Below are 18,111 nucleotides of genomic sequence, written 5' to 3'. Positions count from 1 at the left end.
TGAAATTTTATATCAAATTAATACGAATTGTAACATTTGAATGATTTTAGATACTTGTTCTATGCATTGTACAATCGAGCAATAAGAAACCGGAGTAATCTTAGAGAAGTCTGCTAAAATTTCTCGCTGAAATAGCAAAAGTTCTTGTAGATTCATGAATGCATAATCAGGTAGATTCCACCAGTCGTAGCGAACCTACTGATTGGTGAGTTTCTAACTTGAGCCCCCCCCCCCCCATGAATGATTGCTTGAAAAATTAACCTTAAGAAAATGTTAATTTCAGGTTCAAAGAGGTAAAAAAAGAAAGGAAAAAATGAATTAAACACAACCATTTGGCATTAATACCAATGATAAGAGCACATCGCAAGAATCTCCCCTCCCTGACGTATTACGCATAATTCGGACCCCCCCCTATTTGTGAAGCCAAGAGATTTTTATAACCATTTATTTCCAGTTTAAAAAGGTACGGTTTATTTTTCTCAAACGTTTGCAATATTTTAATTTCGTAAATAACTTCTTATACAGAGAGAGAGAGAGATTTATCAGTGTATACCCTCGCGCGCTACAAAACTCGAGTAGAAGTAGAAACTCCCCCCCACCACCACCACCCTCTCCCATTGTAGGATGCGTCACAACTAAAGCATACTGGGAAAATATTTAGGGATAGGAACGTAACGGATTTACAGAGGGTTGCATGATAGTGCGTACTGGTGTTAGGACCAGTTATTTTTTTTTTTTAATATGGCAACAGCTGGACCTTCGAATCCGAAATGCAAATCTCCAAAGAAGTCGCCAAAAAAGAAAGCACAACCACCGGAAGATAACCGTGATACTCCAGGTAAGATAAGATAACAATCAGAACGAAGGTCAAATGTATAGTCAAAATATTTAAACAATTTAAATATCAACATCGATATACTGTTTCAAATATAACTAGAAAACGACAAATGTGTAATAAATTAACAGACAAATATTACAAGATAATTTTTAGTTTCATAAATCATTCATTATTTAACTTGAAGGGCGTCCACGTATAGTGTACGCCTTTGTGACATGCATGTCTTTATTTTTGAGTTCACCGGAGACAAGAAAATATTGAATTATAAGCAAATTCGACATGTTGTTAAGTACCTGTTTTCAGAATATGCTTACTGATTTAATAATATCTTTTTTTTTTTATCTTTAATTTTTCGGCTTTTTCTTAAACTGCGAAGTTACAACTTTTCTGGATACACAGAAGAATATTACTCAATGTTAGTAATTTGTTGCTGCCCTTGACTGTTTGGTCTTTTTCGGGTAGGAACAAATTTCTCACATCGGTGTTTGCAATCCCACTTACAACCACCGAATGCTTCAATTGACATTGTTTGAATATCATGTCGCCAAATTAAACAGTCCAGAAAACTTTGGGCATTAAAAGTAAAGGTGAAGCAGGCAGTTTATTTTACCCTTTTGTCTTTAAAAAGTTATCTTGCAGATTAATATAACTGTAACTTAAGTGATTTAATGAATTTGGAAATGTGGAATCCAAACCTCCAATAAAAACTATCATATGTTCCCCCCTCCCCATCCTACAAATATGTACGCTTTACATAAGTTTAATTTATCATTAATTTGGTTTGAAAATGAAGGCATGGTTCAAACGGCTTAACCTGCGTAACATCATGGAATACTGAAACACAGTTAAGTCTTGCTTGCATACAGACGTCTTTGAATATAATTTTTCATATTTAAGTTAAAGCTCGTTTAACAAGCATGACCTGCATCTGTTATGAGCTGTTAATTCATAACTGTTAAGCAATGACATTCCACCGCCTCCATAGCTCAGTCTGTATCGATGTCCATTGGTTGGAGCGAGTTTGCTGCTCTCCTGTGGAGATTGTAGGATTATCTTGCATGATAGCAAACTACCAGAACAACATGCGATTAGCAGTCATAAACTTGGTTGAATTGGCGGCCTTTCTAATAATAGCGATACAGTAGTGCTCGTGGGATAAGAACTGCGCTGTTAGTGGGGTCGTATAAAGTATGTAATGGATTCGAAGAAACTAGAATCAAAACTATGTAACAGGTATATCCAAATGCATCGTCTAATTCATGTAAAGTAATGTGTTTGGATGCATGAAAAGCAAATGTATATCGTACCCAGAGTTAGAATTTACCGTAAGATCAGGGCTTCCCTCAATTTCATATTTGGGTTGAAACATTTTGAGTAGGCAACAATAACATTTTTGTTATTGTTGCCTACTCATAATACTAACGGTGTGGTCTCGAAAAGTCCCCAATTGACCACATGAAAACAATTCTGTCATAATAAACTGCGTCTAATAATCTTTGGTTCATAAGTAACATTGAAGTATTTAGGAGTTTATATAGTAATTAAGCAAAACGCGTAAATTTAAATATCCGTAAATACGGTTAAGATCTTAAAAAGATGTATAGAAAACATAACAATCTGAGTGTAATTTAAAACAAGTATTCCCTGCTCATCTACAATCACGCCAGCTTTGTCGTAACTATAGAGTGCAAGCTCGCTGTCTACTTATCTGGATACAACCAACGTAGCCATTATTATGTTGCTTTCCGTTTTGAATCAAGAATTTTGACAGTAGACATACTTAGTGGTTCAGTAACTTTTTTTTTTTTTTCAGTGTCTGAAGCTAGCGTCATATTCAGTCTGTTTTTAAATTTTGTCATCAAATTTTCTTTTTAAAAGGCTTAACTAAGCGATCTTCGTAATAGCACATATACAAATAACAACTCTCGTCATTTATAAAACATGTCATTGTCAACTTGGCGTGGGGGTGTACAATCGACTCTTTTTTAGGCGATTAGTATTGTCGAAAGGACGAAAATGTGTGCAATTTGGTTTGGAATTATACAAGATTTACTGTACGCGAAACACTTTAAAAGTCGTTAACGCGTTTAAACTGTAACACTCCATCAAAGTGTGTGTCATGCTGTCTACTTCTGTTCTGGCTCCTACTGCCCCCCCCCTCCCAAAGTACTTAATTGGACGCCCCTTGATCCTTGAAAAGATCAATATTTCGAAATGTAAGTAAAGTATAGTTGCCCGAGTGGTTTGCTTGGGGGAGGGGGGGGGGTGATTTATTCATTCCTACCTTAACTTCGTGCATTGATATCAATTCAAATACATTTTTTTTTTTAACGCATCCGTACACAATTTTTCTGTAACTAGAAAAAAATATTGGGACTGAACTTGTTCCTTACTTTCTCAAGTCTTTTTCTTTGGCACATTACTAATAATCAGATGCTGGGCAACTAAAACATTAGTGGAGAAGGAATGGTTAGAAAATTAAAGTTGGTTGCTGGACCTCACATAGTACTTTTTCCGCTTCCTTTGGAGCGGTTTGATTTATGAAGCGACGAATTCAACGCATTTTTATTATCTTCAATTATGTCTTCTCAAAATAAAATTCTATCTGGATTAACTTGTTCATTTCGCTTTCAGCGGAGTCACCTCTGCTGAAATTGCCCAAAAGCAATTCAAGCCGCTATCATCGCTTTGTATTGAAAAGCTGAAAATATTCTTTTGCTTTGCTTTAGACAAGTGAGCTTCATATTTTTCATGATTTTATACAAAGATGTTTACGTCACTCCAGATCTTTTCCATTCAACAAGCACATGCGATTTCCATCTGACTTCCTTTCGCTAAAAACAGGAAGTGAATGCGTTTTGAAGTGAATGAAGCCCAAATGGCCATGCTGTTACTATAGCATGAGTTTCCACTGAATATCTATAAATGTGGCTCACAAATTCTACAATTCTTAGTTGAATGAACAGATGAATATTCTGAGATTTTCCGCACTAAGAAATACTTGGTTGCAAGACTTCATTTGTTAATTTTATGGCTTACTATGTGGAAAAGTTCATTGTTAGTATAGTAACCAGGATGCTGTTCCACGTAGGTCATCAGAATAATTGCACTAGAAATTTCCAATTGTCATTTCCTAGGCAGAGACATCAGGAGGAAGAATTTCGTTGATCAAAAGCGACCTACATATTTTGAGTGCGGAAAAAAATTACATATTTATGGTGGTTGGCTTTCCCAACATTTATCACGAGATCTTCCATTTTGATATGATAGGTATATTCCGTTATCCCTGTCATGTCAGAAAATGGATATGGAAGAAATGCTGCCCTATCCATTATTACTTCAGTGACAAAACAAACGCATTAGTACATCGTGGGATTTAAAAAAGCGCAAGTTTGCATATAATTTTGGGACTTGTTTATTGTGCTCTAATATTTTAAGAAAACATAACGTTTTTCCTGTCCAACTTATCATAGTTTACACATTTTACTTATGGATATGTCTTCAATAAAATTGATTTATTTTTCCCCATTCAGAGCAACGTAAAGAAATGGCAAAGGTCAGTCGAATAAATCAACAGGTACCAGTAAGTATGAATTTTTATAAGATAAATCCTCATAGTCGAAATTTTTTAGTAATTCTTACTTTTTTTTTAATATTCCTGACGTTTGTTTATGACGTTTTTAGTGGATGTTCTATCGTTTTATATTTTCATTCCTTGGACAACTATGCATCTATCTTCTAATGGTGGCCTTTCATAGTTATACGATTTTTCTCATAACTCGTGCGTGTATAATGTACAGTAACGCGCACACGATCACAGCTAGAAGTATTCTATATCTCTTTGAAGTTTCATTTTTGTAAATCATACTCCGTATCCAGTATAAGGAAATTAGAGGTCACCCAGTTTTCAGTATCCCTTGCGTGACTAAATTATGTGGTAACATATTTTGCTAAGTTTTTTCCCCAACATATATAAACTATTCCTCTTACTTAGCAATTCTGATTCTCTGGGAACCATTAAATTGATTTGAATATTTCTCATTTTATAAATTGAAGCTATTAAACTAGCTGTTTCCTTATGTTGATGATATTGTACTCCTAAACAAATCCAGTAGAAGTCTGTAGGATTCCCTAACTAAATTGAATAACAACTGTAATAAATTTGCTATGAAATATACACAAGAACACTGAACATCAACTGCATCTTGAATAAGTGTTGAACATTGTACAACACTTTCCGGCTATTTAGGCACAATTTTTAGTGAAGATGACAAATTTAAATCTAAATAGATGACATAATTAGGAAAAATATTATGTAGGGAGTCGACAGAATAAATGTCTATTGAATACGAAGAGAAATTTCGTCAAAACAAAGTGTTCAAACCAGTTTTAACTTGGGAATTTGAGGGCTGGGTTAGAAATATTGATCAGATTGGAGACCACAGAAATGAGTGAGAAAAATTTAGTGGAGTGATCAGATAACAAACATTGGCAGTATAATTTAAAAAAAAAAATTACAAAAGAACACTTGGCATTGTTAGGAATCAGAGTTAATCTTGGATGATATGGTCACTTAGAGAATGGGTGAAGAAATGTTAGTAAAACAGGTGTTTGCCAGGTTAGATGGTAAGGTACCCAGAGGAAGACCAAGATGTCAGTTGATTGATATAGTAATAAGGGTCTTAGAAGAAAAATAAGATCTGCTAATATTGGAGTCTTGACAGACAACAGATTAATTTGGCGGAATTGTTGATAGGAAGTTCGCAATGTGCTATCATATCCTCTGAACTTCATGGTACATAATCAGGAATTTGATGGTTGTGACCATCTCAAACAAACTGAGACATTGTCGTATGGTTTCTAATTTCAAAGGGGTGAGGTATTGCAGCTGCTCTTTCTGTACAGCTCTGAATTTTTCACTTTTCCCAGTATATTTCACAGCTGATCACTACCTCACTTCTAGGGACTGCCAATTTACTAACTTTCATAATTACTGATAATTCGTTAAAAATTGTTAAATACATTTTTTACCAGTAATTTCTAACTTAAAAAGCTGTATTAAACAAATGTTATTGTAACGAAAAGCATGGCAGAAATAATGCAATTTTTATTTTTCTAAAGAAAAATAGTATCAATAGAATTTTTTGCCAAAAAAGTTTCGAGACATAAATAGCATGTTTTAAAGATACTAAAAATGCAAATATGCATCCCCATAAACTGGGCATCGATCTTAAAATAAGTTGAGGCTAAATCGGCGTCGCCTACTTCCTTTTGACTTAACAAAATTCCTTCATTTACTTAACTTTTTTATGTGCTTATTTTATAAGCATGAGCAGGTAGAAAACGTACCGTATCGAAGTGTAATCGCCTAAATGTGATAATTTTTTTTTTTTAATTTAATTTAAAGTATTTCATTCATTGATATCGAAGGATCTGAAGCTGCAGCACTTACAGACGCTACAACTTGAGATCCAAACCTTCAAAATTTTCTTCCTTGTAAATGTGTTGAACTAATTTCACGATTATCTTAGTTATTGTAAATTCACTTTCTTGGGATCATAAAGACAGTACAGAACATTAGAATAACATTTATCGTTGCTTTATGTGAACTATCAATGAATCTTTAAGTGCACTGCTTTTGATTTTTTAGGTCATTTAAAAAAAAAAAAAAAAAAAAGTCTCTCCTTAACAAGATAAGGAGGCTGGGATAATTCTAAGCTATGTACTTCCATTGGGCAACCGATAGGCCTAAATTGTCGATTGCACTATCCATAGTACCTCACGGCTTGAACTGGATGTTATATTGGTGATACTTGCTCAAAGTCCCACGCTCTTTCTCTATATGATTTCAAATACTGTTCGTATACAATGATCTTAATTTCATTTGAAAAACTTAATGCTTAAACTCTGTTTCACGATATCTCGCATAGCTGGCTTTAAATATTGATATCCTTCCCATTAGTGGGATGAACATAAGTGCCAAGTTCATCTCACTAATGCTTTTTTTTTTTTTTTTTTCACTCCTAGGGTTTTTAAATTTAAGTAATTTCTTATTTTTCCCATGAAATAAATAGAACTTCTGTTCTTAACCACTTGCGTACAAAGCATAATTTAAAAATACTTTTGGATCTGATTTTATTTAGTATATGTAAAAGGTAAAATATTATTCATTGTGAAATATTTTCAATTTCAGATATTTTTAGAACCACACATAAGAGAATTTCGTGCTACTCAGGCTACAGCCACAGCTTACATGTTCTTGGATGAAACTGTCATGGTGATGGATATGATAAGGTTAATGAAGTAAGCATTAGTTTTTATTTATAGCATTTGTGTTCATAGAAAAGTGGTTATGATGATTATCTAACATCAGTTGCCCAGTTTTGAGTTGTCTGAATTTAGTCAACTGAATCTCTTTTTGAAATATGTTACCTATTGCTTATACATTAAACTAAGGCTATTTGGGAATCTTCTCCACACAATTCAAAAGAGTATTTGTGCCATAATTAAGACGGAAATACAGAATATTTGAAAGTAGTAAACGCATTGCTAGAAACAAATCTTTAGTACGAAAGATGACATTTTTACTGCAGGAAGACTCCTGTTGGCGACTTTTATATTCCTATCCAACTTTAGGTCTCCTGCGTAAATGGCAGAGTTTTTATTTACAGAAACTTGTTTTTTCGTCCAGAAAAACAAGCAAATCAGTCCAAACAACCGCAACTGTTCCCATGTTCAAATTATCTCATCGTTTCAGATTTTTGGAAATCTTAAATAATATTTGAAAAACAAATGGAAACTTAAAGCTATGTTTCAAGTTCTCTTAAGTGAGAAAGATTCTGTCAGTGGCGCACTCAGGATTTAATCTGAGGAGGAGGGGGGGGGGAGACTGAGTTGAGTAGACGATTTACGAATACACACTACGAGTTGCATACGACCTATGACTGAGCATCTGCAGTGATCGCCAATACATAAGTAGTATAGAAATAGAAGACACAACATAAATAAAAAATAATAATAAAAAAAAGAATTAGGAAAAGATTTTTGGAAAATTTTCTAGTGTTTATTTCCTTTTTTTTTCTTTTGGGGAGCTCCCCCCCACCTCCTGGGTGCGCCACTGGATGTATACTGCGCACCTAATATTCACTTTCTGTTTTAGGATTTCTTTCTCCCTATTTTAAGAATTCTTAATGAATCAGAAATAGCAGTCATTGTCGGGTTAGAAATTGAAATCTTGAGGCTTTTTCCAAGCAGAACATGCTTGCAATTCCGCTGTTCGTAAGATTAAGGGTTTTTTTTTTTTTTTTTCCTCGATAATTGCAAGTGTGAGACCGTCACTTTGCCCAGTGTAGAGCTGAATTCGTCATATCTGGCTTTTAGATTACCTAACTCTTACCTACCCACGACATTAAGGGTTTACAACCTTTGCGAGTATGATCCACATTAATACATTTACTTTCACTTTATAGCCTTAGTTGCTATGGTGTGATCACCATTTTTAACTAAACTCTAGGAGTTCTGCACGTGCTACAAATGCGCAAATATAATCGGGGTTTAACTTGTATTCATACTTGCAACCCATTTCAACCAATTATCTCATCGTTATCAAACAACTTATGCTATAGTTCCTGGACGGTGCAATCGACAGGTCAGGATAAAAGTTTATCGCTTTCAGCAATAGAAACTGAGCAATAGAAAAATAGTTTATTGCTATTAACTATAAATTTTTCAAGTATTAATGCAAATAAAGAAAAATTCTAAAAATAAACTTTGGTTTATTATAGTTGTGTCATTACACCTCCGGTCGGTGAAATGTATGTTGCCTACTTGAACAATTCAACAGTGGTTCCGATCCATGTTACCATGCGTGAACTGTATGCAGTCTGGAAAGATGAAACAGATGATCTTCTGCATATCAAGTACTGCTCCGTAGAAAGATGTGGATTTTCGGCAACGCAGAAAGCCGAGTATAACAGAGTAAGTATAGTAACATAGGTTCAATTAGCACTAGTTTAATAGCACTCAAGAGAATATTGTGTGAAACGTTTTTTATTTTCTCACAAAGTTTAGTTTTGTATTTTTTCACTTTTACTTTTGGAAAGGTTGAAGTTAGACGACATTTCACAGCCATATGTGAATTTCCTAATTGTTAATGCAAATAACATATTTAGAGGTTTGAAATGTCAGTTTTCAACCATTGTAGATGAACCAAGTTCTGGTAACTTAACTTTTGAATGGGTGATACTTAATGAACCTAACTCGTCTTCGGATTAAAAGCTCTTCTAAAATTGTAAGCCTCCTATAGGGCATTCGAACCCAGGGCTTTCCAACCAAACATCCTAGATGCTTACTGCGAGTTGTAAATATCAAATTTCACTAAATTTAGGATGTGAATGATTTAGGAAATCGTACTGAACTTTTGGCCAAATTTTGTCTTTTTTAAATTTCATGTTTTTGGAATTTATGAAACTTAACTCATTTTTTTGTTTTCCAGTTTTATGAGCAGTTTATGAACAGATAAGCAAATTTTGCTTCGAAAACTCGCACATCTTTTAAAGGCACGACTGATGAAACAAATTTCGAGAACTTCGCAAATGCTGAGAATGAGAATGACACGTGAAGACGAGTGACAACTGGGAACAGATATTTTTAAATATTTTACTTTTTTAGACTTTTTTGGAATATTCATTTTTAATTATACTTTCTGTATTTATCGTAAATTCAATAAAATGTATTTTTTTAAATAAAAAAAAAAAAAAGAAATGTACCATTTTTATATATTGCGGTGTTCACTTTATGGTAACGTATGTGAAGGGCTTTCGGAAAGATTAATTAACTAAATTAGCAATTCTTTAACGAATTATTACGAATCCAGCTGGCCTCCAAAGATGCAATCGTAACTAGTTTCAACTGCTTCATATAATCTTTCCCTAAATAAACAATGATTCAGTCCCATGAACAATCACTTGTTAAAAAAAAAAGTACCAATTAGCAAAAGTTGTAATTAATATTCAGTAAAACTAGGTAAATAAACTGATACTATAAGTAATTTTTATAAATATAAAATTATTTTTCATCTTCCTCCTTATGACTTCTCCTCCCCGCATTCTGTCATTCACGTCGATAGTAAAGGTATTCGAGTTGAAGTAGAGATTACACGACCTGATGAGAAACACTATTCCAATTATCTTTCATTTGCGTATTCAATATAACGTCTCGAATATACCAAGCCTCTTGAAGGACAGTTTAGATGTACGGAATCACTCAGCAATTAAATACCATTTTCCCTGTTGATATCACTAAGATTTACAAAAGCAAAAAGGATTTAAATGCCATAGCCCTACCCTTCCTCGGTCATTTAAATGCTCGTTTTACTTGTAAAAATCAACTTGACAGCATATGGAGATTTATGATGCATCACTCAGAAATTTTCAATTTTGTTCTAATGTAGAACTCCACACTGTAAGGTTAGGTTGACTTGTAGCCAGCCTAGTTAGATGAGTGGCCAACATACCGCTCTCCGAACAACTAGCATGGAATTCGAAATCCAAGTATACTTGGATGTGGAGGCTAATCTCATCGATCCGTATAATATACCTGCTCTCTTATTGGAGGTCGGAAGTGGCTTGAAAAAAAAATCCCATGTGTAGTGTCCTAAGCAGGATTACCGGAATATATTTAAAATTAAACAAACTTATTGATGTCCCTACAAATTTATCATTAATAGGAGTTAAGTTTTTTGTTCTTTTTTTTTTTTTCTGTGAATGACTGTTTTGCAACAATGGTTTTATTTAATCGTATGGGGGCCCTCCTTCCCGTTCCTCGACCGTCCCTTAGGACTGGTTGAGCCCTCCTAGTGAGGGATTAAGTGTGGATTTATGAGTGTAGGCGTGTGTGTGCACCGGCCGGTTTGCCTTTTCTGAGGGACGAAAAACCAGAGTTTCTGGGTGAAAAAACATCTCGGTATGAGACCGGCTAACTCGCCTTTAGTCGAAAGAAACCAGATAGATTCTTCACGTCATGGACGGGAATCGAACCCAGGTCTTCGTCTATACCGACTGAGCTACGAAGGCTCTTGCAACAAAGGTAACAACTAGACATATTACTAATAAAATCCATCAGATTTACTTTTAAATTCAAGGCTGTGGTTCTACATGCCAGGAATCCATATCCCTCTTCTAGTAGCATATGTTATGAATAACATATGCTACTAGAAGAGGGATATGCTACTAGCATATATTAAGACTTAAGCCGTGCTGAGGCTAGCTAATCCAACCGCCTTCGAAGTTAAAGTTAGCTTTTATGAAGAGCGGGACTAACATTTTAGGTGCTTTTTATGTATGGAATGTAGGCAGTTGGATACTGCAGTTTTGTAACTTGTTAAGTGTAATATACACCACTTGCAAATAAGTCAACGGACATCCTCACTGGCAAGGTGCATCATGCCATGTAACGAGTCCCGTGCTTATAGCAAGTATAAATCTTCGAGGAATATGATGCTCCCAAGTCAGTGCAACTGCGTCCGAGTGAAATGACTGCGAAAAGGAAAGTGACAGTTTGCAAGAAACATTGACAGGATGCCATGTTGCATGCCCATCCGTTTAACAAATTGTTGACAAATTGGTCCATCCCAGGCCATCAGTGATAACATCCTAAGAAGGAAGCTCCAGACATTCAAGTAGCAGATATTCTATGACCTCCGATAGGATAACTTATACGCTGACAACATTGGTCTGAGCGATGACCAAGAAGATTTCCAATTGATTTTGGATATAAGTGGAGGACATTTCTGGAAACCACCCGTTTCCAGAAATGTTCTCTTTCTTTTTATGCCTTTTCTTTTTGTTTCTTTCAAGTTAATTCAAGAAATAACTGTCTCCCTCAGTTATTTCTTGAATTAACTATCTTTGGCACTGGCAAGGAGTTCTTTTTTTTTTTTTTTTTTTTCTTAAAGAACAAATTCTCGGTTGCAATTCCAAAATTGAACAAAATTTCATATACTAAATCTCAAAAGACTAAGATCTAAAAGTGTGGATTAAAAAGCATTAGAACTGCCGAAATTCATTTGTCAACAACTCTTAGCTGATACTTTACAAATATTCATATTTGAAGATGTGCATCCAATTCTTTAAACTCTTCCCTACTTAATTGCACGTGCTCGGTGGAGTAACTTGCTGGTAGTGGTATTGGATATCAGCAGTGTTGCATGGAGAATAAAATTACTGTGAGACTAGCTATTGGGAAGTACAGACAGTTTTAATTACTGTGAACTGAATGTTTATTAATATGCTCTTCTCTTAAAAAAAAAAAATCAGCTAATACCTTATTCCCGTATGGGGAGTAGGCGAGGCCCTTTTAGCCCTATCTGAATTTTAGAGATAGAGTGGGTAGTTCATTCTCGACTAGTAGCCAATCAGAGATGGCTAGCCCAAGGCTCTCACTAATTAATCGGTACTGAGTGAAGAGGGCTAGCAAGTGCAGCCATCTCGTGGTCCCTAACGCAATATTTTTAAATGTCTGAAATAGTGAGAGTTCTATGGTCGATTTTCTTGAACTTACAGAACGAAAAACCGGAGTTTCCGGGAGAAAAAACCCGCTTGCCCGTGCCAGAGATTAACTAACTCGGAAATTGTTACTCTGATCACTTGCCTTAGTATCTCCCATAATGCAAAACACATCTTCTTGCTGATAAGTATGATGCTATGCATTAAGGGAAGGGCCACTACCCAGACCTGTTTAAGTGCGGGGTTACCTCTCCAAAAACTCGTGGAATCACTCAATAATGAGCGACCCACAGAAATCAAAAACTCGGCGTTGTTCCCCTCCTTAACGATGCTCATCCTGTCACCAAGAACTCTCAATGTTGGCTTTACCCACCTTGGTAGGCTCACCCCACCACCCAGCAGAGCTACTCGTATTTCATCTGAGGGGCAACAGCCATGCCTCAGCTCCATGGACTACAGCATTGCTGTGGTGATTCAGGATTATTGTTAGAGAGTTTTTTACTTAAACGTCGTTCGACTCAGTGATAGGCTCACCGAGAAGAACTTCTCAGCATTTAGCTGTATCCAGTGGCAGGCTCACCCGACAGCCATAATCTCAGCGGTTCCCCCCACTTAGTGACAGGCAAAACCTACTCCAAACAGAGCCTCTCATACATCAGTGGGAGCCAGACCTTGAGGTGATGAACCCAAGATTGAAGTAATGCCAAACTTATAATTTTTACCAATACGAGTTGCCACAAGGTGCTTTGACTTATTAAATAAAAATCCCAGGATGAGAAAAAGATGTAGAAAGTTTTTTTACCTTGGGTATATTTTCAGATCTGAGGCAACTCGTGGTAAAGGTGGAGTAAGCTCTGATTGGTTTTGACTTTTATTGAGGTCTCATCAGTGGGAGCCTTAGTATCTCCCATAATACAAAACACATCTCCTTGAGGACATGTATGATGCTATGCATTAAGGGAAAGGCCACTATCCAGACCTGTTTCGACCTTTATTGAGGTCTCATCAGACCCTGAGGTGGTGATACCAAGGTTGAAGTAATGCAGAACTTATGTTTACCTATACGTGTTGCCACAAGGTGCTTTCACCTTATTAAATAAAAATCTCAGGATTCGCTTGTTTGCTTACATGGGAAAAAGGGATTAAAACCAAATTTATAAACTTGCTTGGTATCTTGAATGCATAGTACCAAGGCAAAATATTTTCTACATATATACACACATACCCTGAAAAAGCAAAGCTAATGATAATAAAAAAACCCATAACCAACCAATAAACTAAATATATCTGTCATCTATCTTCCTATAAACTAAGCACTGATTCTATAACCACAACTATCACACATGTGAAAACACGTCATCTCGGAATGGAAAAAACATTGCAAACGAGTGTGTTTCGATTATGGAGCATACTTCTCCATACTCTCTCTGAAAAGCTTTGATTCATTGAAAGCTTGGGTTCACTAACAGTGAAGGGTTTCAAGGAAAGTGGCTACAAACTGTTCTTCAAAATGTTAGGGTTAAATGAACTCCACCTACGGCATTCGAAGACATCAGATCTTGCAACACTCCTGTTTACAGCACTCGAATCCAATATTGCCTTTAGTGCAGTTTGTGTTTGTGCATGGAAATTTCATGAGAAGAAATCATCTTTGTCTTTCGAATCATAAAAGAAAATACAATTTCCTTATGGCACCACCATCTGTAAATAAAACTAGTATATATGAATAGTCATAACTTTTCCATTTGCTGCTCTCTGCGTTTTTTAAACAATTCCACACTGAAAAAAATTCTTTCAATAATTTTGCTTATATATCGTTCATCAGAGGTGCAACATGCAAAGCAATGTTGGTTAATTGTTAAATCTGTTAATTGAATCTGCCTCTCTTAGTCCATGTTGTGGTTTTTGTACCTGTATATGTGTACAGAGAGGAGTTCTTGATTACATAAAATTTGGCAAAAATATAAGTCAAAAATAATTTAAAAAAACAGTGCAGTGTACTTTAGGAGGCATGTACGAGTACAGTCCTCTGAAAATGACATCTGCATCCATGGGCCGTCCCGCTGTAGGAACGACATAGGGAAGTTTTCTAAGTATTTGTTTCGAATTTGTCTTCTCGAATTCTAAGCATTCCCCAATTTGTCGATCTCTAGAATGAGAAGTAATTTTTTTTTTTCTCCCCGAAACTCAAGAAAATTGACCACAGGACTCATCCAATTCCAGAAACATATATATAGGGTTACGAGATGGCTGTACTTGTCTGCCGTACTCTCTTCCGGATGTCAAAGTCTTATGTTAGTTATTCTGTGATTGGGTAAAGATGGAGGCTGCCTGCCTACTAGTCTTCAAAAGAGCTTGGGACTCAATGGCCTCGTCTACTTCGTTTAGGGAATAAAAAAAAGGCGTTTACAGACTTTTCGTGGGTGTGAGTCACATATCTTCTCGTCCATCCTATCCTAGAACTGATTGACCCCCTCCCCCACCACCACCGAGGAGGCTTACAGCTAATTAATGCAACCAGGTCGCCATTCCTTGATGCATCCCCATTCCCCTAAGGGCAGTATTTCTGACTGGAGTCCATGTGTGTTCACAGGACTGGTTTGCCTGTTCTGGGGGACGAAAAACCCGAGTTTCCAAGGAGTTGCACATGAAAAATGAAATAATGCTAAAGAAATGAAATTCACTACAACTAAGCAGGTATGCAAGATAATTTAACTCAGCCTATTACATTATATTCATATATCATAAAAATAACGAGGAATCTGGAAATAATCCTTGCTTTATGCTAATAGTCAAACTGACAGTTCAGTTTAACAGCTAACAAATATGAATATTAGAAAGCAAAAATAGATACTAGAAAAATCGAATTCGGAATCACAAGAATTAAAGTTGTTAAAAACAGGGTTGTATTAATGGAGTCCCAAGAAAAAGATTGAGATCGACTTACTATGAAGTGAAATCTGAAAGAAAACGATGATACGCTAGTGACAAAGTCTGAGTAAAGAATGTCTTTTAGGCTACTTATTTATAATATTACAGTGAAAAAGATTCAATATACTTACGTAACGAAAAGCTATTTAGTTCGGATTCAAAAATTACACAAAATTTATAATATTTTTAGAAATGCATACAAAATTTGTTGATCAAATTTTGACTTAGCTAGTGTCCAAGAAACGAGTCTGAGAAGACTTGTATAAATGACCACAATCATAGTATGCAAACTAAACCAAAAAACAAAGTTAACCACATATACTGTAAACTGCCCAATATTAGATTAGTACAAACAGCTTACTTCCATCACATGCCTTCAAATAAATCTTGAACGGAAATTCTCGTAGTTATCCTGATGCTAGGAAGGAACATGTTGTTCCGATCATCTCATATGAAGTTTCATCATCAACAAGAAAAATTTAGCCAGCGTTCACGAGTCAAACTACTGCAATAACTTAAAATATATAAATAAAAAAACCAATTTGGAAGCCTAATCTCAAAGCATCGCTTCACTGCCACACCAGAAGGCAGCAGTAGCTTAACCTGGACAAGTACTAAGCCTTCTGGTCATCAGCTCAGGACGATATAGACTTCCTTGTACCTGAGCTTTCATCATGTTTGAAAAAATCTTACGCGACACCTCCAGGGAGTCCAAAGACTCATCGAGGGAGGGCACCTACTCGCAACTCTCCGTCTCCATCACTCAGTCGTCCACCAACCCCTAACTACACCAACGTTATCTATTGCTCACCACCACCGGTACTTTCACAGACAATCGCAAACATCCATGCCAACGGCTGGATTCGAATCCCCAGCCTTTTGGTCCTATGCTATGTAGGCCGGCATCTTTCCACCAAACACGACAGCAAACAATCAGTGCCTTGGTGGACTAATGAGCTAACAGACGCAAGAAATTGCACCAATTCACTCAGATGACTATATTAGAAAAGTTACAATCCCGACTTTTATTATTATTATTATTCCTGATACCTCCAAGGAGTCCGAAGACTTTTGGACAATTGTATCTGACTTTATTAACCTTATAATAAAGTCAGATACAATTATCAATCCAAAATTATAACCGCGATAAATAGAATCATAGAAAAAATTCTGTAATGTTTGGACTACAATGAATCCTTAGAACTCTGTAAGATTACAGCAAAAATAAAATAATCTTCATATTATCAACGATTAATAAAAGCAGATAGCAGATATGCCAAAAAGTTAGCAGAAACTTCATAAAGCATGAACAAATGAAGAAAGTAGCAAAACATACAGACAAAGAATGACGATGAAATGACACCTAACGAAATCCTCTTAAGAACGTTTCTTGAATTTCCGTAAGTCATAACAACGATCTGCAACGAATGCCTTAAGAAACAAACGATTTCCTTTAATATGGAAAAGCTCAAAAATTGTACAGATAATCCGGTCCAGAAAAGACCCATCTGACGAAATTTGTAAATACAAGTTCATTAATATCCTGAATCTCACTGGAAAAGTACTAGAGAATTTCTAAGAGACAAAATAGTGAATTTTCTCTTCGCAAGAAACCTATTAAGTCATAATGTATATGCACTAAGACCTCCGTCAGGTACTGCAAATAAACCCTATTATGGAAATTTAAAAATTCACACAAGACGGTCTTCACCAAAAAAAAAAAAAAAAAAAAAAAAAACAGTACCGGAGATCTTCTTTGACCTTTAAGGTGCCTTTCATTCTACATGGTGACTGACATAATTAATCTGTTAAGTGATTTTGAACTCTTTGATACTGTTGAATGGGCACATAAGAGGAATGACATTCAAATGCACCAAGTCTAAAATGTTTCTCATTTCACGCACGTGATCAAAATAACTGATGAACGGCCTTCCTAAGGGATGAAAATCTAGAGTTAGCCAGATAAAATAATTAGGAGTAATAATTGAAAACAAAGTCAACTTTAATAAGTGCATCTCATATGTTGTCAACAAAAGCATGCAAATAGTAAACCTTCTATGGATTAGGTCAACGGGCGCTGAAGGCAATACAGAACAGGCCTGATTCTACCGCTAGCGACGTATACTGCACCCTTTTAAAAAGAGGCACTAAAATAAAAAAAATCAATAAAATATTAAGGGAATATAAAGGTTTATAGATATATACATAATTAGAGAATAAAGAACGATATCTTTTGAGGTAGTTTGCATTATTTATTGATGATCTAACCGATCTGTTTGAAAATGCAAGAACGGCTTTATATGTGAAGCTGCTTCCAGAAAATATGACAGAAATTCCGCCATTATTATTATTATCTGAGACCTCTAGCGAGTCAAGGACTCATCGAGGTCTCAGATATCTCATAAATCGCCCAAACCATCTGTCACACCTTCTCTTAAAATCATTCACGCTAGATGCACTCACTATCCCTAAAGGCAAACTATTTCACTCACTCAATGAGAGAAAAGCTTAGCTCTTACTGGACTCGCCCTTTCTTGACTGTGAACAAACTTCCATGGATGCCCCCGTGTCATCTCCCCAAAATTTCATCAGACGATATCCTATAACACTCATTCAAAAGTTTATACATCTGTATCATATCACCCTCTCTTTCTCCTGTTAACCAGTGTCTGTAATCCACATACTCGCCATCTGTCCTCATAATCTAAATCCCAAAATCTGGATATAATCTTTGTAACTCTTTTTTGTACCCTTTGCAAATCTTATTTATCCCCTTGGAATCCAGGAGACCAAATCTGCGCACAAAATCCAGGTGTGGTCTCATCAAAGCCTTATAAA

The 18,111-nt window shown here is 35.8% G+C and overlaps 1 protein-coding gene across 1 annotated transcript; it reads left to right on the top strand.

The window, feature by feature from the left end:
• Window positions 1–741: 741 nt before the first annotated feature.
• On the top strand, window positions 742–9,470 carry LOC150095843 (uncharacterized). Its single transcript, XM_090409543.1, has 5 exons — window positions 742–838; window positions 4,372–4,421; window positions 7,032–7,141; window positions 8,623–8,815; window positions 9,333–9,470. The coding sequence occupies exons 1-5, from the start codon at window positions 742–744 to the stop codon at window positions 9,357–9,359; spliced, it is 477 nt and encodes a 158-aa protein (XP_090265669.1). The 3' UTR covers window positions 9,360–9,470.
• The last annotated feature ends 8,641 nt before the right edge of the window (window positions 9,471–18,111 follow it).

The sequence above is a fragment of the Typopeltis vanoorti genome, chromosome 19 (assembly GCF_054136105.1).
Source record: "Typopeltis vanoorti isolate ZY-2024b chromosome 19, IOZ_Tvanoo_1.0, whole genome shotgun sequence".
NCBI lineage: Eukaryota > Metazoa > Arthropoda > Arachnida > Uropygi > Thelyphonidae > Typopeltis > Typopeltis vanoorti.
The sequence above is the reverse complement of the archived record's forward strand: the minus strand, read 5'-3'. Positions and strand labels throughout refer to the sequence as shown.